The following is a 25,635-nucleotide window of genomic DNA, read 5'->3' as shown; positions in this document are numbered from 1 at the left end:
AAAAGGGAAAAGATTAAAATGCAGGTCCATTGATTGGTATAATGTTGTATTAGATTCAATGTAATGCTTTATAGTGAGTCTTTTAATCCATTACACCTCCCAGCAATACAACATACTGTAATACTCTGTGACACTTAATAACATCCAGGAGGTGCACTCAGTTATATTGATCAAAGACACAATGCAAAGGAACTGAACAAATTCATCACCTCGGTTATTATTTATGAAAGTAAAACATGATGTATAACAAAACAACCTCCAAAAATGAAACTGATGTTTAGATCAGCACATTATCCAGCCTCCTCCTCATCAGTCTACTGTGCTGCCCTGCTTACTCCATCTTTTCTTCCCACTCAAGTCTACTTTTACACAAGACCCTGTGGTGAAAGAGACTGCAGGCTTTTCCTGCCTCTTGGACACTGTGCATGGAGAGGTGACCCAGTTAACACAGGCGCTGAAATCCCTTTTGAAATTGGGAAATCCACAGTCCCTTTTTCAGGTTGAATTCGTGATTGTGCTGTGATTAGTGTGCTAGTGTTCTTCTTTAGGTATCCATAAGATATTGTGGTAACCCAACCCAAATGCCAGATTAAATATTGGCATTGTGTGCTTCTGCAAACTGTGGATATGTTACATTTTTTTGTTATTATGTCAAGGATATGTCAAAACTCTGTTGTGTTTTGTATGTTTCAACAAGGATGTGGTTAGCATATGGTTATGTTGAGGAACAAAACCCAACTGATTATGTTAGAAACAGATTGTATTCAGACTGAAAGAATTGTTTTGGTGGCACAGTCACATCTGGAAATGCTGCCAATGTCCCACAAAAAACAACAACAATAAATACAAAACATGCTTTTGGTGGCACAATTGCCACTTGAAATTCCACCAATATCATGCTAAAAAACACATTTTTTGTGTCACAAATGATGCTGGAAAGGTTTCAGAAGTCTTACCAGAGACGCCCACTTCTTGTGCCACAATCGCTGCTAGAAATGCTGTAATGTCTCACTAAAAACACCTGGCTTTGGTGACACAATCCCCACTGGGAATGCCATTGATGTCTTGCTAAAAAATATTTGATGGCATAATTGTGACTGGAAATGCTGCCAATGTTTCACCAAAAAAACATCCACATGTAGTGTCACAATAGTAGCTGAAAATGCTGTAGAGGTCGCACTAAAAAAAACACCTGCTTTTGGTGCCATAATCGCCACTGGAATGTTTTATAGCACTACTAGTAGCAGATGAAACAGTAAAAACAGTATTAGCACCAGTCTCAGTCATGATTGTAGTACTAACAGTATTCATAGTAGTTCTACATGTACAAAAATGAGCAGCAGCAGCAGTAGTAACAGCAATAGGAACTGTAACAGGAGAAGACATTTTGACATGTCAGTAAGAAAAGCGCAGATGTGAGGAAAGTTGTTGATGACTGAGTTCCATTTAGCTGCTGCAGTTTCAGGTTCCTGGTATTGCGCACACCAGCTCACTGTCACTCTAATCCACTGTCATGGCTTGGATGGCACACAGGATCAGAGTTTAAGTGTATTTACATCCACCTCCACCTTTTGTCCACCTCCTCCAGCTAATGCATTACACTGCAACGCCACAGCTAGCTTTAAAGAAAAGAACCAACTCCTCCCCTCATCACCACACACACACAGTAGGGACCCAGCTGTCTAAAATGGAGCAGTATTCCAAAACTTCTCTCTGAACTTGTCCCTGCCTCCCTTGCTCTCCTTTTCCCGCATGTTTTTCAGTTTTGATGATCATTTGCATGCAGAAATTATCAGTGTATCTTGTTTAACTTAAACTTTCACAAAGTTTGAGCATTTTTAAAAACATTTGTTAAACAAAAGCCATGTAAAAACTCTGAATCCCATTGTGGCGACTCAAACTCTTGTGTCCATAGTGTTAAACCAGTGGACCGATGGCAAACGACACAGTAATCACCTTACAGTGTTCCTGGTGTTCCTCAGAAAAGGAAGGCCAGCACCACGGGGAAGCTACTCACAGCTAATCCTTTAGCACATCTTTCTCTCTCTCTTTCTCCCTCTTCTTTCTTCTTGTTTTCAATATCTGTATATCTGTGCAAAAATAATTTAGGGTAACCTTGGTTTGTTTATCTCTCAACCCAGTTTAACTTGAAACCATTGCATCACCCCCCTTACATCTTATTTTTGGTTTGATGACAGACTATAGAGGGTTTCAAAGTCTCAAAACTGAGCCAGCATTCATGAGATATGCGTCTGGTTTATAACAAATTGAGTGTTTTTTTTTATAGTTTTGGGCTTCATTCCTGTTGTAAATAACAATATTGGACTCACAAGTTTAAATGATGGCATCTGGTGATTCAGTGGCATTTCTGAAAAAATCACCCTTGTGGGACAAGAAACAAGAAAACAAGAACTGTATACAACTTATCTGATTATCTAATTCCTTTAATTTTTTTTGCCTCATCACTCTTAACTGAAGCAAAGTCCATGTATTGTCAGATCACTGTATACAAACAATGCTGTTTTTACTCTTTTAAACCTCAGCAAATGGCTTAGATTTCTTCCAAAACAAGCGGAGAAGGAAAACAACAACTTAAGAGGACATGGTCCAAATATTAGCAAAATATCTGTTAAAAAAAGAAAATTACCTGTACATAAGCATTGAAAAAAGGTTAAAAAACCTCCAAACCTAACAAACAATAAAACAAGCAAGAAAATTACCTTACAAAATGCTTAAAATAAAATTAAAAAAACAAACAATAAAGACATATTGATTATTTTTCTGAAACATAATTTGAAACAAAAATATTATAAATATAGTTTTCTGGTTTTTTTAAAAACCTTTTTTTTAAAAAAAAAAAAAAAATCCTTATTATCCTCCCCTCTTTTTTTAAAAAAACTTCTTTTTCAGGAATTTCCTTGTCATCTTTTACTAATTTCTTGCAATATGTGGGACATTTCTTGTCAAGTTGGCTGTTGCTGTTTTCTCCCCATGTTTGTGAAAGAAATCAGTCCAGTTTGTTCAGGTTCCAAAGTGTAAAGAAAAGCTTATAAAAGGCGTCTTAATGCAGCACAAGAACACCGATGTCTATTCAGATTTCAAAGGGTTAACTTCTAGAAATGATGGACAAAGTTCTAGAACTGGGACCCAAGTTGCAATAAACAACAATGATCCTGTGGTTCACAGTTCAGATTGAATTACTTGTATTGTTTTGTAACTCTCTCCTGAAAGGAAGAAACATAATCAAATCAACACAGAGACATGCAGTTCAAGTCTTACATTTGCTATTCTAAACACTTCCTGTCTTGTGTTTTCTTTTTTGCTCCTCTGGCACACAAGAAGTGATATGACTATCAAGGAAGAGCTGACAATAAAAAGTATTCACAGATGTCGTATTTGTTCACACGATTTGCTGTATGTAATGTAGAGGCAATGAAGACTCACTGAGGCTACTTGAAGCAGGAAATGAACCTGGTTTATACTGTATTGCATTCAGCATTTTATACAGAAAAGATGATAAAAATACTCTAAAATATATTATAAATGTCCACGTCTTTTTAATATTATTAGACGTCAATATAATATTAGTGTTACTTTGCTTCAATGCATCGGATTTTCTATGTTATTTACAATTTTAATATAATATAATATATTCTTGATGTGCCAGCCTAGTATCAATAGAACTTTAGAGACTCTTATCTTTCATGGTCACATTCAAGAAGCAGTATACTTACAGTTTTCTGAGCATTCATTCATAACAAATATTCAAAAACTGGTGCTGAAGGTGAAACCAAGCTCTATAATATGAAAGAAAATATTATTTTAAAAGAAGTAATGAAGAATAATATTGGCGAGTAGTGCACGCAGAATAGTATACAAAGCATACACTAGGTACTGCAGACAACATAATGTTTCTGCTTGAATTCAGTTTGGCAGCATTTTAAATCGTCTGGCAATCAGCACTTTCATATATTAGTTCTCAAAGCAGCATCACACAACAGAGCCACAAAAAGGAAATCATATGAGCTCAAACTGCAGCTGCGTTGTTCAACAATGTGTCTTAATGACTCAATGTCAAGACGAAGAGCTTTGAGAAATCCTAAAAGCCGATGTCAGTTCCAGGCAAAGTGAATCAGCGGAGCCTCAGAAGGTGAACCATAGACTGTATACAAAGATAGACGATATGTCCCCACTTAACCCCGCTTTGCTTAAGTGAAGCTAAAATATTCGGGACATGGTCGCTGCCATCTTGCGCTGGTGATGTCATTCGGAGCCGGAGTTGGACTCCATCGGACTCCAGCATGAAAGTCAGTTGTTTGTCACACCCATCTACCACCCCTCCCGCCCACCCTATAAGCACATACATGTTCCCTTTATTACGTCATCAACGGCATTGGTTTGGTTTTATTTCGAATGTTTAATGAGAAATGATACATGAATGAAAATACAGCTAAACAAAATATTATACAAACTGATGAAATTAGATATTTCTCCATTTTGATAGTCCTACAATATATCAAAATTATAAATTCACGGTTGATGCATGTACTTTCATCAAAATATATATTACAAACGCCATCAGTTCTGTCCGGCCACGTTCCAGGTTAACGCAGAAGTTGACATCTGGCGTCACACTTGTATGCCAAAAGCACTGACAGAGTGGATGTATTTGACATGCTCTGAATGAGAACAGGCTCGTTGGCTCCACTAAGGCTTCCTATACTAACCTTAGTTACGTTTAAATTGTCTGGCTCTAATAACCATAAACTTTACCTTAACCTTTGCCCATGTCAATGTGGTGATTTAAAATGTTTATCAAACAGAGCAGCGACACAGCAACAAACCCAGGTAACCTTTTCACTCTGATATTGTCCTTACACATGATGTTACACACGATTTTTTCTCAAGTTCTCTTCTCACTTGCCTCAAACATCACTGATAAGTCAGTGTGCTCTAAAATGTTGAGAATGTGTGCAACATAGGGCTTCACTGTGAATGAGATTGTATATGTGAAGACAGCCAACATGCTCTACCTCAAGGTTGACCATGTTAGAAGAATCCATCCCAGTCAGGAAGGAAAAACACTTGACCCCACATTCAAGAGCTTATATACCTATACAGAGTAAAATGAGATGACGTGGGAGGAAGATGGACGTTGAAGGAAATACTAGGTGAAGAATAAGAAGATAGACAACCCAAGTTTACAAAACATCAGTTAACAAATAAAACATTAAACTAGAGGCATATCAACGGGGGACAACTGCCAGCAACTTTAGTTCCCAGTGTAAAAGTAATTTGACATGTAATTAGTAAAAGTGGTCGTCATGGTAATTGACCACAATTCCTTATTTTTGCACAAACAAACCCCCAAAATGTCAAGGCTCTGTGTTTCTCGAGGGATTGTCTTTGAGGTGCGTTTCTGTTTTTCTTTGTATCCATACCTCTATTGATGATCAATGGCCTGCAGTGCTATTCAGATATTCTGTGGATAATTAAAACAAAAAAGAGAATCAAACCTCTTCTCGTCTTGAGCTTTTTATCCCAATGCTGGACTAAAAAATCATCTGAGGAAACGTGCCACCCTGTGAAAACAAAAATATATAAATCAACTAACACCTTGTCAAGTCAGGCAGTGGTGTTGGGAAGGCGGGAGGGCAATAATTGCAGTCGTTTCATGTGTGTACCTGTTGTGTCAGCCCCCTCTATCGCCCTTCATCCTCTGTCTGTCTGTTCTGTGGCCAGCGGACGGGAGTGGGCAACAATACTGCCAGCTGCGGCCACAAGCTGTGAGCAAAAGCCATTCATTTAAGAGGAGTTTTTGTTCAGCTTAAGAAGTGAAGTGGGAAGTTATTTCTTTGAAGAAGCCCCCTTCTGAAGATTTGCTGATCAAAAACCGAATGTTCTGTAATTTGCCGGAACTCCTGTTGCATTTCTTTGAAGGGTCCGTTGAAATAAGAGAAAGACAAAACTGCAAAGAAAATGAGAAGTCACTGTTTCTGTAAAACATGAAATATCTCTACATGTGAATTTTCCATGATCTGGACAATACATTTCTAACTAACTACATAAAAAATAAATAAATAAAGTGCATCATGCTCATTACTCAGTTATACTTCAGTCTACCTCAGTCTTGTGGCTGTAAGATAAAGAGATAAACAGCATAAGAAGCAGCAGCCAAAAACTTCCTAGATTTATTACATTGGAACCATGTAATAATAATAATAACACACTATATCTGATAAGGATGATTGAAGCAGTAAGTGCTTTATGTGGATTATATGTTCACATTTGTCTGAGTAATGACTCAGAGGAAAAGAAATATCATTTTGCTGACAGGGCAACTTAGTGACAAAAACAAAAATGACTGGAGCACATTGTTTGACTGTTACGGTATTGTGCAGCACACGTATTGAAAAACAATGCTAAAACATAAAGAATCATACAGTAATTTGTCTCTTTGATGGTTCATTTTTACCATTTTGAAAAAAGTTGACTAAAAAATGCACCATAATATATTTCTAATGCCACAAGCCTTTTGCTGTCTGCTTAGAAATGAATATAATATACTGCTGCACCTTCTCACCAGCACATCCAGCAAACAGAGCTCTGTGTCCATCCAAAATATTTTGGTACATGCAGAATAAAAACTTCAGTTCAGAACAGTTCCTTCTGGGATTAAGGGGAAGATAAATAGACGTAGAACGATGACTCTTTGCAACTACAAGAAAGTTTTGATAAAAGGGCAAAAAGAGAGAGAAAAAATTATGTGAGGAAAAAGTTTTTGGCATGATTGCCACAGCAGGAAGTGTGTGCGTGTGTGCGCTATGATGTAACACTGATGTGATTTAAAGGTTGGGAAGCAGAGATGAAGCAGAGTGTTCTGGATAGGAATGCATGGCTGGCTGGCTCTTTGCTGAGGCAAAAGCAAAAAGGGACAAGACAGGAGCTGCCTGGAAATGAGAAGGCTGAAATGTGGCTCTGCATGAAAAAACAAATATTCCTCAACAATCTGGAGGAAAACACACACACACACACACACACACACACACACACACACACACAAAAAGAGAAAGAGAGACAGAATCTGCTGTGCAAACATCTGCTTCTGTGTATTTCAAAACAAACTGCAGCTCAGCCTCAGGTATTTTCAGCCTGCACTCTAATCTTCTCAACAAAGCTGACCTTGATGGGAAGTGTGGCCTTCTGTTTCATCAAATCACTTCAGCTTCACTGAATACATTCGACTGTTTACATCAGTTTACAGGCTTTCACTGTGGAAATTATTCCCCCGTTTGGCACAAAATATTACCAACATTGTACTGTGGAATATTATCATGATGCTTATTCTCCGCAGGCAGATGAGGAGAACGCTGTTTGTCAGCAGATGCGCCCACTGCTGAATTACGCAGAATGATTTAGTGTTTATTCTATTGTGAAAGAAATTATCAAGGATAAACATTATTTTAAAAAGGTGAGATATTTCTTACCTTTGAGAAAATCCTAGAAGAGCACATCAGCGTAGAATTCGGGGTGAATGCAGAGGAGACGTCTCCCTCAATATCTAGAAGGTGCATTTGTTTCCTGCAACTAAAAACATGAAAGTGATGGAGGACTTTTGTTTAGACAAAGACATTTCCATGCAGCAAAGGCAAAAATTAGTGCATAAAGATTCACCAAAGTGCAGGAAAATAATTGTTGTGGAGAAAACATTTTCTCATGCAAAGCTAATATTTAAAAAAAAAATGTTAAAAATGTTGTAACTTAAAAAAAAACAGATGAATATTCACATGCAGGGAAATCGCTTCACACTAAAAGCATTAACGGACACAAATGATGTTAGAATAGCAAATGGTAAAAAAAAATATTGGTGTAAAAAAAGCAAATGTGGGATGTCATGTGACTTTTTCTTACTGTAAAAATACCTCATGCTTGCTATTGGAGTGGTGACATCTACCAACACTGCATGCACACTGCAATTTAAAGAGTGTAATAATTAACAAAATTCACAAAATATCAGTTAGATTAGATCATTTCAAAAACAAGTCTTAGTGTTAATCTCAAGTGGCTGGTTACAGTATTTTGTCAACCTGGGCAGCGTGTAGGAAATGATCGGTCCACAATGAATTCTACATGGCTGTTGACTCACTTCCTAAGCTCTTGAATGGTCCATCTCAGGAAGTCAGTCAGGAAATGTTGAAACAACTAATGAAACAGGGAACTAAGTTGTCACGAGACAGATGCTACTGATTGCAAACCACCATCTATTTCCTCACATATTCATCACGAAAGACCTTTAAAGTTATATAATCCTTTTGCATGATAATAGTCTTTTAAGATGTCTGACTGTTTATTTTTCTTGTCCCATTGGACTTCCCTGTAGCAATGCCATCTTGAGAGTTATTATTACTGAGCAAAATGATCCAAATCATCGAAATATGTTAATGAAACTGAATTATCCATCAAAAATACCAGAACACAACCTGATATGATAAAAACATTTTATATGCAGAGATTTTGATAAGAAATTAGACATATGTCGCCATAAGTTGCCATTTCAAAAATAATACATGAGATATTGCAGTTACACTGTGCAGGATTTTCCAAAAACAATGATACATACACAATCCCATTGGATCATCGCTCATGACCCACTAGAAGTGTGTGGCAGTGTATTTATCTGCAGAGGCTCTGCCCTCTGCCTACCTTTTCTTATTTTCCTCCCATTGGCTGTGTCCGAGAGGCCACATACACTACACCAGAAAACAAAACAAAACCAATAGATTGAAACAAAACACTTAGTGGAAAAAGGTTGTTCCAATCAAAAGTGAATCTGGCATTGGCTTTCACTAACCTACATAACTTTACATTAAGTTACATACTTAATGTAAAGTTATGTAGGTTAGGTTGAGAAAAAGAAAAATGGTTTGGTGCTGTTATGTTACAAACATAGTGTAAAGTTACATACTTAACGTAGAGTTGTGTACTAAATGTAAAGTTATGTGGATTAGATTATAATTAATTTCTTTAAGTGTAGAGAATCATGGTTGGTCATTGTCACGTTACATACTTAAAATAAAATTGCGTAAGTTAGGTAGATTTAGGTTAAGTAGGTTTTGGAAAAGTATTTTAACTAACTTAAAATAAGTTAAAATGCACTTGATGTCACACAGGACAGGAACACAGGTCTCCTGGGGGAAAGTCCTGTGTTTGTTTGACCCATCCACCACCCTGACCCTAACCCAACCTCCCTTTTTACGCAGACCTTTGATCTTTATACTGTTTTCTTCTTTACTCCCATCAGTGTATTGGTGATGTGATTGCAGCCTTCCCAATTATGTGGATTACACAGGAATTACTGGCTCATGGGTAACACATAAAATCTTGTGCATGCACGAACAGTGCATGGCAGTTTGCCTAGTAAGCTTGCTAAAGTCCATTACAACATGTAAAACACAATAGTAGTTTGCAGTGTACTTACAAGCGGTTAACAGACAAGTCGTAGTATACCTTTGAGGATTTACAGACTGATGTGTTAGAAGCTGATCACCAAGCTGCCCTTGATTCCACTTGCTCCTACAACCTCAGCTTCATCCAGGACACATCTACTTTTTCCTTAAATTATCCATTCAGAAACTGATGTGTAATGTGACACGTGCTGTGTCCATGTTATTTACAGCCTGCCATGATGGTTTTGTTAAATTTTATCAATCTGACTGTGAATTAATGCTTAAACAATGCTGCACATGGCACCGTTGATAATGACAAATGGTTGACAAAAAGCTACATAAATGGCACAAGCACTTTACTAATTAACTCATTACTACACATTGACTAATGTCCCCTCTAACCAAGAGATAGGTGAGGTGTGTACCAAACAGCTTCAACACGAAGCTTCACTACAGACTGTGTGCGTGCAAAAGTAAATGTGTGTGTTCAGCCAGGTAACAGCAACGAGGCTACAGGCTCTCTGCTGTCAGTTATCTGTGTGTAGGATCAACCCCAGGCCACAGAGGACCACACTGGACCATTGTTATAGTGGGGGAGGGAAGGCTCCCTTGAAAGGGACCCTAATCTGGTGTGTGCAAAGTTGGGGTTATTGGTGGAATGAAGTCTGCCGCAGAGGGAAAGAGGAATGCAATAAAGCTTTGAGGAGCATGTTTAAATGGCAATTTGAGCATTCTGACACTGAATTTGATCACTCATTGTTGATCATTTTGGGGTTACTAAAGGGTTTTACATTCTTTACTTGAGGGAAAATAGCAGTGACACAGTGTAAAAATACTTATATAAAAGTTCTTCATTCAAAAAGTAAATGTACAGAAGTTTTAGCAGTAAATCAACCTTAAATATCGAGAGTAAAAGCACTGTGGAATCATTCCTTTTAGAAGGCTAAATTATTGATGAATTTGCACTGAAAAAGACTCAAACAGAGTTCATCTCCCATCTTTTAGGGACAAAATCATATGAGCCACTTAAATGTTTCATATGTGAAAGTTACAGGCAATTTGTATCTCCAGCCATTAAATAAATGAAGAGGAGGGAAAAAGTACAGAATTTTCCTCTAAAATGTTATAAAATAGAAAAACTCAACATTTTTAAATTAAAATTGACCAGCACTTGTCTAGCGTCCTCATTACAGAGTGAATCATGATCCAGTCATATTAGTCATTCAGATAAACATGAGCAGATCTAAAGTGACACTTCACGGTGATCTCTAAGGTTATTTCTCAGTGTGAGCAATCACTGCAAGCGATTACATGCAAACAAATATAAAACTGCATTCTGACGTGTGCTGTTTGCAAAGAATATGTATGACCTTCAGCTGTGTTTAGTCATATTCCTGATTTAGAGACGTTAACCAATACTTGATTGCTGCTTCTCCATAGAACATGTGTACGTTTCTGTTATATTAAGTTAGCCTGCCACCTTTTGGTCAAATTAGAGAATTCCTTTAGATCAATGAAGCCTTTTCAGGAGGTATTTGTTTGCCTCTGAATGAGCACAAACAGGACAGACTTATGTGCATCACAGTGAGGGATCCATGTGATCATTTTTGACTTAATGTTGAATTATATGCACTGAATGTGAATGTGCCAGTTAGTACATTTTCTGATTTGGTCCATCTCTAGTTCCTTACATCATAGCGAAAGAAAAGATGACTTAATATAAACTATATTTCTAATTATTTAGGAAAGTTGTATGATATAAATGATTTTGCATATAAAACATTTGAGCCCTGTAATTTAGCTGTTATACAGTGTTGGCCCTCAGCGGACACTAGGTTCAGTCTGTTTTTTAAATTGGGGATGCGCTGCTCTCTAGTGGTCAATATACATAACTGCATGATACATGAATAAAATATCCCTAAAAAGCCTTTAGAAGTGCATGATGGTGTGGGTGAATGTAGCTCTCTATATGAAAGGCAATGTATATGTGTATTTCACTCTCCATCGAGACGAACAATGACAGCACAGTTTTATAATGACTACAGAGTGACAGCAGTTATTGTTTAATCAGACTCTTGGGATCCACAATTACATGTCTCACTTTTTCTAGTGTTAAATAGATCAAATAAAATTGCATTCAGATTCTCTTCTTACAACATTGTGTGAAAACTTGAACTTTGAGTGGGAATGTTGTATTTAGTTTCATAAATGAGTTTTTTTTTAGTTTATTTTTGGTGTTTGGTATTTTTCCTTTACCTAAGGTTCAAGCATGGGTGAGAAAAAGCATTCAAACATGCTGCTCCTGCTGTGTTGACCCACACAAACACAGGGTAGCATTAATACATTAGCACATTAGGGAATATTTTTTAGGTTGCTATGATTTAACAATTAATTTGAATTGCTAAGATCTACAGGAAGCAAACAGAAAAACATCCTTTTTTGCTGTTCATTTGAGCAGCACTGATTCGTCTGATTGACTTTTGGGAAGAAGTCCACTATTTGAAAAGTATTTTAGATGTGACTATTTAACATTTTATTTCTCAAGTTCTCAAATAGTAATTTCACATAATCAGCATATAGTTAACACCATTTTCCACAGTATGGTATTTACTATTATCCCAAGTATTTTCCACAAGTATGTGGTATTAAAAGGTATGCTTAATTTTCCTTAATTATTTTTTTACTGATAAATGTTATAGCATAATACACCTATAGAATTCTTTTTTTCCAATTATTAATAAGCAACTGCAAAATTACAAGTACACCATTTAACTTTGATTTCAACATATTAAGAACTATATTACTAAAAACACACTTGTACTATTCATAATCCTTGTAATTGAAATAAAGGGTTACAACGTTTTTACTTTTTTTTTAATTTACCTTTATTGAACACAAGATTTTCTGGCAGAATGCAAAGTCAAAATGTGTTTTCCTTCTTTCCTCAGTTAGTACTCAGTATTTACACCGGTGACAGAGGACAGATGGAGAGACAGCGGAGTGGGAGCCTACCAATGCTTGACCTACAGTGTGAGAGCTGCTGTTTACAGAGAGAAGAGCTGAAGAACTGGGAGCTCTGGATCAATGACAGTGACCAGCTGCTGGCAGTGGAGGCTCAAACCTCCTGTCTGACTGAGTTTGAAGCAGTTGAGAGTTACACAGTTGTGTGTTGGTGATTCTTACTGTGAGACAGAGAACCTTGGCAGGATGTTTTCATCTTTTTCAAACACTGAAAAATTCATGTTGCTTTGTCTCCTCGCAAACGCTGAGCAAGATGAAAAAACCCGCTAGATGTCTGAATCAAGAGGTGAACTCAAAGAGAAAAATGCAAGGCTGCCTCTGTGTCATTCTTGAATTTCTGAGGTATCTGAACAAGGGGGACTGGCTCACCCAGTGTCCTCCACAAATGAATTTCAGGAGCAGAAAAAGTTTTCAGGTAAACTTGCACAAAAATTGGTCCCACATTTGCACATTTCCAGAAAATCTCAAGCTTGTTTGTGGACAAAACAACAAAAAACTCACATGGTTATTTTTGTATATTCTCACACTGTATTTCAGCAGAAAGAGTAAAATTTTCTTAGGACACCTCTCCATTTAAAAAAAACATACAATTCAGAGCTTTGTGAAGTGAAAACAGTTTTCCTTTTAAGCAAAAATAAAATGTTTGGGAAACAGGTTACAAGTTACACAACACTTGAAAGAAGATCGATACAATACATGAAGCCGTCATTATTCTTTTCCATATCAAAAACTATGATATCAGTTTTCTAATATATTTTGCATGCTTGCTTCTGACAAATCCAACAATTTCAAATATTTTAGAGAATATGGGACCTGAGCAAAGTGTCATTGTGTCTTATACTTGTGTAATTTAATGGTATGCTAAATGTCATTCTCGTGTGTTGCCAGTTATCTTGGATGAGGTGTCAATGTGTCCAAATGTTTTCTCTTAAGATTAATTCTGGTTTATTACAGCTTGGCTCCAATTTTTGTAGCATTGGCCATAATTTCTATTTGTTATTCTAACAATGCTGACTGAAAAAGAAGCACAAGAAGAAAGACAGGTCGTAAACCACGTCAAACTGAAAGTGACTGCTTCTACAATGATGGCTTTGCTTGATGCCAAGTCCAGAAATCTGGGGTATTATTATTTTGCCATTCACCTTTGTATTTTGTTTCAAATAAGTCTGGCCAACTTGATGGTTTGTTTGCAACCCATCTAATTCTCTGACTGCTTGTGTTTTCATTGGGCTAATTTATCAACCTGTTCTCATTACCAGCTCATGAAATATTGACTCTTTATCATGCCCCCTTTGCATCTCATATAGATGCAAAAGGCATCCTTTAGCATCTGTGACAAGCAGCTGGCTACTGGGTTACACATGTTGTAGCACATGGTTAACTTTGTCAAAACTACAAGAGTAATTTAAAAAAAATCATGTTTTGGATTAAAATAAGTATGCAAACAAACAAAAGTATGTCACGTTCCTATGTCAGTTATGTAACACTACATCAAAATGTTGATATGAAGAACGTTATATAAGTTTTATATTATTATATCAAAATGATACTGACTTTTGGTTTCACACAGGGCAAAAACAGTGGTCTCCTGCGTAAAAATCTGTGTTTGTTTGACCCATCCACCACCCCTTTCAACAAGTTTCTTGCTCGTAAAAGTAATCAGTTACTCACAGCATCAAATATTACCTCCGATGGGTCACATTAGAGTTAACCGAAACCCCAGCCAAAGGATGCCTTTGGCAACATGCCGAGGGGGCGTTAGAATATGACGATTTGGAAATGAGAACAGGCTGACGTTTTAGTGATGTTGCCACTTTTGCAGATCCCAGCAACTGAGTGGGTATATATGACATTATAATGAGAAAATACTAAAATAAGCGAGCTGTAACAAACCAGAATCATCCTTTAACGAGGACAGTGTAAAGGATCCAGCATTTACACAAAAACACATTGACTCAGCCATTCTGAAAATACGACACAATCCGAACAAAGCACTGCTTAACTCACACCTGTAAAACATAACAAATGAAAAAGCAAATCTGCAGGAAGATGAAGATGTGGAACTTTTAATGGACAGACACGGAGTGGAATAAATGTATGCCACCACTTTCTTATTCAAAGGCACTGTGTCTTTCCAGTTTGCAGCTGTTAGACTTCTGTATGTTGGTGTTGGAAAATTCTGTCTCACACTATCAGCTACATCTTTTCACAATCAAACTATTTGCTCGACTCTATGACAAAGGACACAATGGATTCACACATTCACAGTGTACTAGCTTGCAGTCTAAAGTAGAAGGAACACTGTACAAAAAAAAAAGATGGTTCACAATGACTCACTTTTTTTACCTTCCAAAATCCACAGCAGGGGGACTATGGCTTGAGAGAGAACATTTTGAAATCCTTTCTATGCATGAAAAGAAACCTTCAAACACCACACACCAATTTCATTACTTATTAGTTAAAAGAGGCCAAATTTCTTCATTCAGTTTAGTTGAAAAAACAGGACCACTGAAAGGCTTTGCTTAATGGCTTGAGTGTGTACATTCATTTCAAGATCTCCATTTAGCGCAACTGTCAGAGTTACGCTGCTCTCCAAAGTTTTTCAAAAGGAGTCTTTACAACTGTGAAACCTGCTTGGGTTTTTCATTGGTTTGAAAGGACCATGCTGCTTTTGGTAGTTTAACTCATTGGTTATCTTACCAAATATGTGAAGAGGATTGGTAACAAAATCACCTCTGTCTCAGTACTTCTGTCCAGTGTGCATGCTAAAATGTTAACTAGTAGTATGTTAAATAACCATAGCCATTTGGCATTATCCAAAATCTTGAGATTTATCATTAAAAACATCAATTTTAAGTCAAGAATACAAAAATGTTAAAACCTAATAGACAGTTGTGCTTGTAGTAAGTTAATTGATGTGAGCTTGTCTGTAACTGGTTTCAGCTGGTAAAAGATAATCTGATGCTGGTGAGATGTTTTAAAACAGCATGTGCTCAAAAGTCTTAAAGAAAAAGTTATCGGCTGGTTTCATAACAAGCTGGTGGTTATCTGAACTTATTGGAAGTTTTTGGCTGTGTTTTTGCTAGTTAGCCAGCATATCCCAACTAGAGTTAAGACCATGAAGAGAAGTGTCTTCTTCACTAGATGTTTATTCTTTTGCTTGAGTTGCATTTTTTATTCTTTAGTGTTTTAAACAATTAATTCCCCTTTAAAAAGCTTAGATGGTTAGACTGGTTAGCTGGATGGCTCCTTCAAAAGCACCTAACCAGACTTATCCAGACTTAGAACAAGTGGAAACCTCCCGGGCTAAAAAATTAAGTCAACACTGCGTTGCCAAAAAACTGCAGGTCCTCAAATGTTTCCAAAAATTAGTCACTCTACAACTTTGCAGCAAAAATGAACGAATTTACAGCCCGGTACAAAAAATAATTTTGTTTCTTCAGCTAATGTACCCCTTTATGAAAATTGTATCCAATGTGAATTTTTATATAAAACACCCATTTACAGTTTATTAAGGCTTATTAAGTCTCTGAGTGAGATCAACCCCTCGCTCCTCCACAGCTTCACCCTCTCTTCCAAATATTGTTAATTCTAGCTAAAAATAAAACCAAGAAGGCTACTACCAAACTTGAGGCTTCAAAACAGGAGTCCACAAACCAATGAGTAATGTCATAGTAGCTACATCCATTTTTTTACAGTCTATGACTTCATATAGACACACATTTTTTTCTCCAGTCCTGCCATTCTGTGCTGTAATTGGCTAATACTACTGTGCTATGATTGGCTAGTATCTGTCACATCGATGCGTCAAGGTCGGACATGGTTAAGGTTAGTACAGCGCCAGTGGGGATGGATTTGTACTAGTCAATCACAGCACAGTAGGGCAGGAATATGTGAAACAAAAGAAATAGGGCAGATAAGCCCCATCAAACAAATCAAGGACGCAAATCACAGACGAAAACTACATGCAGTTACCTGCCCGCAACATTCTTTAACAGTTGATGCAGTTTGGGTTTTGTTTCAACAGTAAAATGCGAACATTTATTTACATTATATTAAATACACTATGAGTCTCAGCTGCCTAGAACACCATGTTTCATTTAGTATATTGCCTAATGTCTGCGGATATTGAACATGCACAATGAACAGATATAGTATCTATAGTAGACAGAGATAATGATCATGTAATCAGTCCTCTCAGATACCAAATAACTACCCAAGTAAGCCAGCGTAGTCCTTTAAAATTTGTCTAAAGAAATGTCTAACACAGCACTATATTATGTGTGTATCCTCTGTTGCTTTGTATTATTTGTTCAACTTAACAAATCTGCATTTTCTGTTTTTAGAGAATATCTGGCAAGGCATATCAGACAAAGACACAACATCTCTGCTCATTGTGGTTCATTTTATAATTTCCAGAAATGTTCCAGTAAGTAGACCTTGTGCTGAGATTATAGTGGTAAAGTGAATTTAGATTAAAGTGATAAACTGTACTAAACCTACAATAAATGTCACATCACTGCAGGCACAAACTAATTAAAGACTGCAAGATGCTGGAAGCAGTGATGACACAAACTCATGTTGACAACAGTTGTGGTGAAAGAGAGAAAACGATGGCTGAGAGAAACAGATGTTTGGTGCAGAAACCTCAGCAAGCTGAGCCCTCAGGCCAATCAGTTATACAAACGCAGAGAACAATAGCGGTTAGCACAGAGAAGGCAACAATGGCTATGAACCAGAGAAGAAGGTAGAGATGGATAGCCCAGAGGGAAAAAAACAAAATGTGATATTCAAGACCAATTGCAGGAAGAGAATTGGTGTGTCAAGAATTCAATGAGTTTGGCCAACAAGCCTGCAAGGGCTTGTTTTCTTCAAACAAACATGTCTACTTCTCAGTTCAAACCTGCTGACTGACATTGTTTTGACAAAACACATGTGGCCTTTTGACTCACTATTACGCCGGAAACCTGTCAGGTGAAGAACTGGTCCGAAATGCTCTGGAAAAGGGTGAGGTGTGTATATGTGAAAGGAGCACATTGACCTAAAGAAAACCAGTCTGCAGTATAAACAACATACACATAAGCTGTGTCCAAATGAAGGCGCCGACTCCCTCAAAGAACCTGGTTTATAAAGAGTGGCACTTGAGGTGAGCAGGCGCCAGAAAGGAAGTTGACAGAGGATTCATCACTTCTACTTCCTAAAAGGCATGTCACACAAACCGAAACAATGGGTGGTCCCAGTAGGCGATTTGGTATTTTTTAACAGGGGATGTATATCTCACTCACTCGAGGTGCACTGCTTATTGGAATGCACAAATTTCATAGGAGGAGTAGCATTAAGTGAAATTATTTAATGTTTGCAATCGGTCTGTGTCTGCTAAATCAGTGCTACAAATGCTGTCCCGTGAAACTTCCTCAAAATTTAATAATTGTCAATAACTTTATAATAACTTGGTTACAGGTCTGGGTCCAGATAAGACAGCATCTGGTTCTGGACCTGAGGGATGGAGAGGAATGGCAGGGATACATTTTGGACATTTTGCCAACAACGGGAATGGAGTCTCCCCTTGTCCCCCCTCAAATCGCCTACTGGTTGGTCCTCATCAACTCCTAAAGTCAAAAAATTACCAGCAAGAAGTTGCTTTCAAACTAGCATTTCATCTCAAGACACAATGGCTTACTGGCAATCAGTGTACCATGTTACTCGTGAGTCTATCCATATAACTTATTTTACTTTTACGACATCAAGAAAAGGTGAACTTGAAGGCTTGGCTTCCACTATATACATCCTGTATCCTTTTTCATTGGTCCAGTTTATATATTTCCAGCAATCATGAGAATACAACTAGTATATATTTGGTCGCCTGATCATTGTCTGACTTAGCGAGTTATAAGGACTGAAAGCAGTATGAACAATTGACTGGTGGATTTGATGATGTCTATGACTAAAGGGCACACCAATATTTTTTTCAATCAATCAAATACAGACAAAAATGGCCTGGGTCCAAATCTTTGAATCCACCCAGTCCAAATAGTTGACTGGTTTGTCTGGCAGCACAACATTTAACAGTGGTTTCGTGGTTGAATAACAATTGACCTAATGAGCACCACAGGGGGACTAACGATTAGTCGATCAGCGCCACGGGTGGGAGCAACGCTGTTGTCATGCTGTATACTGGAACCAAGGACCTATTATGACGTAGTCCTGCAAATAGGAGTTTGAGGGATGTGGCCCCAAAAAGGAACACAGCAATAATCTTCAACATGACCATTCCCTTATCCTAAACCCAACCCAACCCTGTCTCCTGAAAATGATGCTCATATACGGCAAATTTCCAACAGCGAATACATTTAAAAAGAAACAATTTGTACCAATATAATAAACCGTTTTAATAAACATAAATGCCAAGAGACAAAACGTTCATTTGGCAGTTATGTTTCTTTTATAATGTATTGTGTGAAACCATTTACCATACATAAACCAAATTGTCAGAGAGACAAGGTTGAAAGCCCTGAACCTTGACTTTAATAGCATGATAAATCTGTCCTTGGTGTCTTCTTCCGTGTCTCATAGCTTAGGCTAAATGATTTCCAGACCAGAACCATATGGAGACAACATTTAAGAAAAAAAAAAACACCTAAAGAGTAACGAAATGACAGCAACATGTACAGAAATACAGTAACTTTGCAAAACAGGCATGCTAACGTTCTAATCTCTAGCCCTGGAAATAACACATTAAAAAAGCTAAATAGGCAGTAACGTCTGCACATTATTTAAACACAACAAAATATTGACAAAAGAAGAAAGACCCATAATCCATTACCACGATGCTGACCATACTGCATTAAGAATAGTAGTATTGGTAATGTACCAGTCTTACATGTGTGTACATCATGAGGGCAGTAATCTGTGAAGTAAAGCTACAGTCCAAACATGGTTATCTACAGGAAAAATAATATAGATTCTTTTCCTTATTTAACAGTTGAGAGTGAACTATAAGTATGAATTTTCCTTTTTTTCTGTGACAAATAAACAAATAGAAACTGACGTAAAAGGAACTAAGGCATGTGCATGAGGTCTTTACATTTTCCTGGTCAGAAGACACTGTAGAAAGAGACCCATGAATTCTTTTTTTTTTTTTTTTACCTTTTATGTTGCTTTTTTGTTGTTTTTTTCTGATGCAATGGGGTGGTGTGTGACATTGCTTTGAGGTTTCAGTGACTGTGACCCCCTCCCCCCCCCCTTTGAACCCTCAAAACCCACACCCGACCAACCCTCCCTAACCCAACCACCCTCTTCTTCCCGTTACTCTTGGGTGAGGAGATTACGCTTTACTTTCATTGCCGTTCGTCTGGGGAGCCTCGTTGGGAACTGTCTTCACCTCAGCTGTGGCGTTCTTCACCTCCGTGTCGCCTTTAGTGTTATCCTCCTTCACAGTCTTACCGCTATGGGGACAAACACAGGAGCGAGAGAGAACCAGAAAGAGACAAAAAGAGAGGAGATTCTGTTAACAGCGAATCACTAAGTCTTTCACACAGCTAAACTGTCTGCTCTGAGCTGCCTATTGTGTCATTTTTCAAAGAAAGATGAAAAAAAAGGGGGAGAAAACATGCAAGATGCTTTGAGGGAATTTGTTTTCCCTTCTGGAACTGAATGCATTTCACACATAATGGGATCAAGCTCACTATCCTAGCCAGACATCAAATAAGAGTACATGGATGTCACAGCTATTTTCAAGGAACAATGAATGCTGATGTGGAATGAGACAGGGCCGGTACAGTAGGCACAATGCATGAAGGAATGAAAGACTGAGGCATAACCTACAACACAGACTACAATACACAAGAGGATTACACGCTGTCTGGACTGAACCACAACACAATGGAAAGAGACTTTAAAGCCATACTTCACTTAAGTCGAACATTTTCTGGTGTTAGCAGATGCACCCTTGTTGGAATACATGTGTAGTGATGTGCTGCTATGGTTTTCATTTTGCAAAAGTGGTGCTTCACTGTCATGTCACACACAGTAATCTCTTCTTGTGTCCTCTGTGTCAGCTCTCAAATAGCAATTGTAATCAATATACTTTTTTTTTTCCTGCTGACACATATAGTACATGCTCTCTGTGGGCCTTACAAGTCCAGGCCAGGGCCTGCTCCATATACTGAATCCATAAATACATCCAACCCTACAGACTCAAAACTGGAACAACCTTAAGATAGATGTCTTTATACTATATATGATTTTAAAAACTTCCACCCCTGTTACTTGAACTAATGTTTTTGTCCATAAAAACAAGTCTGAACTTCCACTAGCATCCCCTAGAGGCTGCATTCTGCATTACATCCTCCAGAACTACAATTTTACTATTTGTGGGGATGACAATGTAAATTCTGCCCTGAAGGTTGCACTAAAAGAAAGAACATGAGGTCTTTCAAAACAAACACAAACATCCTGTTGTAAGCATGAATGTTGTAAGGAAATTTCACGGCAATCTGCCTCAGAAAGATAAAGAGATACCTTGTTTACAAAGCTGAAGCTTTTGCCTGAATGTGTTGCAAGAGGGAAGGTCACGGTGTCTAAAATGGATAGGATTTATCCTCTGGGGAACATGAATAGACCTTGTGAATGGAAAGATATTTTTCCAAATTTGCATTTTTTATTTGTACATGTGGCTGTTTAGGACTTAGATGTTTAGGGGGTCTTTATAAACGTTGGGGTTAATCCTCAGTGGAGCACAAATATCTATTAAATTACTGTCAGAGATAATTATTAGATTGGAAACCTCTGACCTGAAAGAGGTATACTGACTGATATGGACTGACTAACCAGTAGAACCAATGCATTTTTCCCCCTTACCATGGTATCATCAGTAGTACCAATTACCTACTTTCTTTTCTTTTTTTTTTTTCACAATTTCCAGTCCTTTTTTAAATTAATTCAAAGTATTTCACCATAGCCAAAATACCTTTCTGTAATCCTAAAAACAAAAATAAAAAAATAATATAAATAAATAAATAGGAGAGACTGTGATTTTGCATGTATCTTGTGCCCATAATCCAAAACATTCTTATATATAATGTACCACCTGAAGTTAACTGTTAATAAAGTAAGTTACAGCTCCCTTAAAACTTAGTGCCAAATCGTGCACACCTTCATCATCTATAACAGTAGCAACTATTTTACTGCCCTGTTCTTAGTATTATTTGTCCAATTAACAGTCTGTGGCTTTGCAGTTTTTTTATATGCACTTTTTAGATTGCAATATGTGATAATGTATGTTAGGTGTGGACCTTGAACTAATGACGATGGAGAAATATAGACCCTGTGGCTGGACCAGCAGGGAATCACTGATCTAAAAAGTTGTGCATTACAAACCCCCTAAACTTCAGTCACCTGGTTAACCAAAGCAGACTAATGACTGACATGTCTATAAAAACCACTATAATATATTCATACTTTTGCCATCATTGATCCACTCTTGACATCTTCTGGACATGTTGAGTTGAAATCATTCTGCAATTTAGATGTCACTTTTTGTGCAGACCCAGTGGCTTTGCAGCATGCTCCAATCTACCAACCTGGGATGACTTAATTGTGATTTATCAAAGGTTGCTTTAAATGTTGCACAAATGTGACCTTAAAATGTTTTGTTTGAATCACTTCAGTGATGAGATTGTTGACAAAGACAATAAGTTCAATGAAAAAGAGGTGGTTCAGTCAGCAAGTGATAACTGCACATTATACAGAGCTTAAGAGATTTCATTTTCCACCTACTCTTCTATAACCCAACCTGCCGCAGCGCCTGACCTTTAAACTATAAAAATTTTTCATGCGGCACTTTTTTATAACTATGGCTCTCTAAAATCAATGGGCACTACATCACTTTTACAGAGGTAAATTACCTTTCTAAATTATGTACTTTAAGCACTCGTTCCCTATAAAACAATCCTGGCTATTGTTCTCTTAAAACATGCTCTTACATAATCAAGAGCACTTCAAAGCTACACTTACTGATTGAATGCTGCTTTTGAAACTGTATTTTAAAAGTAATGTTGCAATATCATGAAAGGCATCTACACTGAACAAAAACATGAAAGCGTTACTGTTGTTTTTGCTCCCATTTTTCACCAGTTTATATATATATCTAAGATTTCTTTTATGCGCACAAAACACTCCTCTCAAATTTTGGTCACAAATTAGTTTGGATCTGTTTTTGATTTGTTTTTGAGCGCTTCTCCTTTTCCAAGGTAATCTATCTGTCAGGTGTGTCATATCATGAGGCTGATTAAACAACATGATAACTCCACAGGTGTACTTTGGGATGGTGAGAATAAAAAGTCACTCTAACATGTGCAGTTTGATCACATAATGCAGTGACTGAGCCATTGGCATGCTGACTGCTGTTACCCGTAAAGTGAATGCTCCTTTCACGACCATAAGCCTTGAATATGGCAGTACATTTATCCTTCTTCACAAATGCAACTCATCCAGTGTCTTCCCCTGCAAGATCTTCTAAGACCAGCCACCAAACAGCTGATGCAACAATTGGTTTACACAACCAAATAACTTCTGTGGAAATCATCAGAAACCACCTCAAGTAAGCTCATCTGCACACTTGACGTTCATCATCATAGTCTTAACCTAACAGCAGTTAATGTTGTAACCGACTTGATTGAGCAACAGCTGATCTTTGATGGTGTCTCGCACTTCCTTCACAGATGAATCCAAGTTTAGACTATACTGAGTGTTAATGAGAGCACATGGACAAGTTTTGTTGCTAATGCCAGTGCTGCAGCAGAGTGCATTATGGTGGTGGTGGGGTTATGGTAAGGACAGGCATAGGCCACGGAGGATGCTGAGGCATTTTGTTGATGGCAGTTTGCATCAAAATACTGTGATAATATCTTGAAACCATTGTCTTGCCATTCATCCATCACCGTGACCTCATGTGGCAGCATCATAATGCACAGTCACATGTTGCACTGACCTGTACACAATTCCTGAGAGCTGAAACATCCCAGTTCCTGCATGGACTTTAAATTCACCAGACATGTCACCAATAAATAACCCCAGTGATGAGACCTAAAATCTGGAAATAAATGAGCATTTTCGCACCTCAGGTTCCCTTGTCTCAAAGTCAATGGGCTTTCTGACAGAGATTTCCACATTTTGTTCTATAACATAAAATATGTCAGTAACTACCCCACTTGCAAATTTTGAAGCTTTTATAGGTCTTAAAAAAGATGGTTTAGAACAAGTGGCTAAATGGAACTACAGAACGTCATCACGCCGAACCACAGACGCGTATTGCTGACTATGCAGCTGTAGTGTAGTTTGTTTTAGCTTAGCAATAGCTTTTTACTTCTGCCAATGAATTTAGGCTAAAAAAAATCCTGAAAGTTGTGTTCATTCGTGAAGATTATCTTGCTGATCAAAAAGTGTGAGCATAATAAATGTTTGTTTACCACTGAACTTATTCTCTGTAATGATCCAAAAAGCAATAGAAAAATTCCATAGGCTGTTTGACGAGAGAACCTCGGCGGCATTAGCTTCCAGGTTGGCCTACGGAAAAATGTCATGCATTGGGGCACTTTATTGTGCACAGTTGGGATGCTTTGGATTGGCGTGTATAACCGCATGTTCCCATTCCAGCCAATAGCACTACCAAATAACTCTTTTGTGTGCACAGAAAAAGACTCAGATCTTTAATTTAGAAGTGTGAAAAATGGGAGCAAATACAAAAGTGTTGAGTTCAGTGTAAGTTTGTGATATGCAAGGGTCTACAGTTTTTTGGAAATGGTCTGCAAAGATGTTTTCAAGAGAGAAAAATGGGTCCTGGGGAGGAGTACGTCACTCAAGAACCCACAAGAAGCCTGACAAGGCATTTCAGTGTTAGGATGCAGAAGAAGGATCACCACATAGATCAGTGGGAGAGCTGTGCTTCAGTCCTGTCAAAGAGTTATGAAGAAAAATCCCTGCAATGACAAGTTTAGTTCTATCAAGGTGATGTTGAGCTGACAAGAGCTCTGCTTCCAACTAGCTCTCAACTCCCCATACTTCATCACTGACATCTTCCTCTGGCCATCTGAGTAGCAAAGTATGAGATGAAGGAGGGAGAGAAAGAGGAGTGATTGTCAGTAAGCCTCTGTAATTCATCCTCAGCCATAGCTATCTCGTCATCCTCAGGCTGTCAGGAATCAGGAACATCTGCAAACTCCTCAGGGTAAAACTCCAAATAATAACCTTACACAGCACCGCTAAATAAGTTCTTCTTTCTACAGGAATTAAAACAGAAAACAGGTGTCTTAGAGAGATCCTGAGATTGGCATTTTAATTGGCCCTCAAAATGAGGAGGACACAGAACAATGGCGGTGCTGCTTGGAGGTCATTTTCTGACAAGTATTTAATTTACTTGTACAAGCTAATTCACTGCTGCATGACAGAGAGGGATGGTATTCTTCTGTAGAGTTTGCCGCAAAAAGACATCTTTCAGCTCTTTCACAGAGTGAACAACAATTACTCATTTTGGGTGTGCAGCAGAAGTTTAAGCTCACTTGTCCTCCAAGACTCCAGCTAAGACAAACGAAAGCTTTATTAGCTGAATCTTTTGTAGCCATATGGTTGTTAACATATTAACTACAGTCAGCTGTGGGTTACACTCTGTGGCTTTCACTTACTGTAACATGGCAGATAATAGACTCATGCCTGTTTAATGTTAGCCGTCAAACTAAGCTACAAGCGTACAGTGCTGTGGGTATGTGACTTAAGAACTTACTGCTTATTTTCAGAGTTTTTACTATCATTTCTATTGGTTAGCACAACACTGTACTCATTCCAGTAATTTAGGAACACCGCAGCGTTACTCGAAAGAAAGTCTGATGGGGAAAAAATCACGAGCCAACAGTTTAACCAGATTATCTGAACCACTTTTTGGAAGCCAAGTAGGTGCTTAAATTCTTGTAATTTTTTTGAGTCTGTGTTTTGTTTCTTCTGAAATTTCTCCATTATTGCATGTCAGTTAAAAGACATTACATGACTATCGGATGAGGCAATAGTAAAAAAAACATTGATGTTTCCCAATCTACTTATCTTTGGGTAACTTTTTTATTTTTATTTTTTTTTTAGCAATGTCACCGTGTTCCATGATCTTAGCAATTAACTTGAT

At 37.7% G+C, this 25,635-nt stretch overlaps 1 protein-coding gene across 11 annotated transcripts in view; it reads right to left on the bottom strand.

The window, feature by feature from the left end:
• Positions 1-12,972: 12,972 nt before the first annotated feature.
• ncam1a (neural cell adhesion molecule 1a) overlaps positions 12,973-25,635 on the bottom strand; it is a 302,862-nt gene continuing 290,199 nt past the window's right edge. For all 11 annotated transcript variants that reach the window (XM_088088676.1, XM_088088677.1, XM_088088679.1 and 8 more), the window contains one exon: positions 12,973-19,912. In XM_088088676.1, the coding sequence (XP_087944802.1) occupies positions 19,792-19,912 (121 nt within the window). In that variant the 3' untranslated portion in view covers positions 12,973-19,791. The remainder of the gene's footprint in view (positions 19,913-25,635) is intronic.

This window comes from Plectropomus leopardus, chromosome 15, assembly GCF_026936395.1.
Source record: "Plectropomus leopardus strain MGB_pleo_1.0 chromosome 15, ASM2693639v1, whole genome shotgun sequence".
Taxonomy (NCBI): Eukaryota; Metazoa; Chordata; class Actinopteri; order Perciformes; family Serranidae; genus Plectropomus; species Plectropomus leopardus.
The sequence above is the reverse complement of the archived record's forward strand: the minus strand, read 5'-3'. Positions and strand labels throughout refer to the sequence as shown.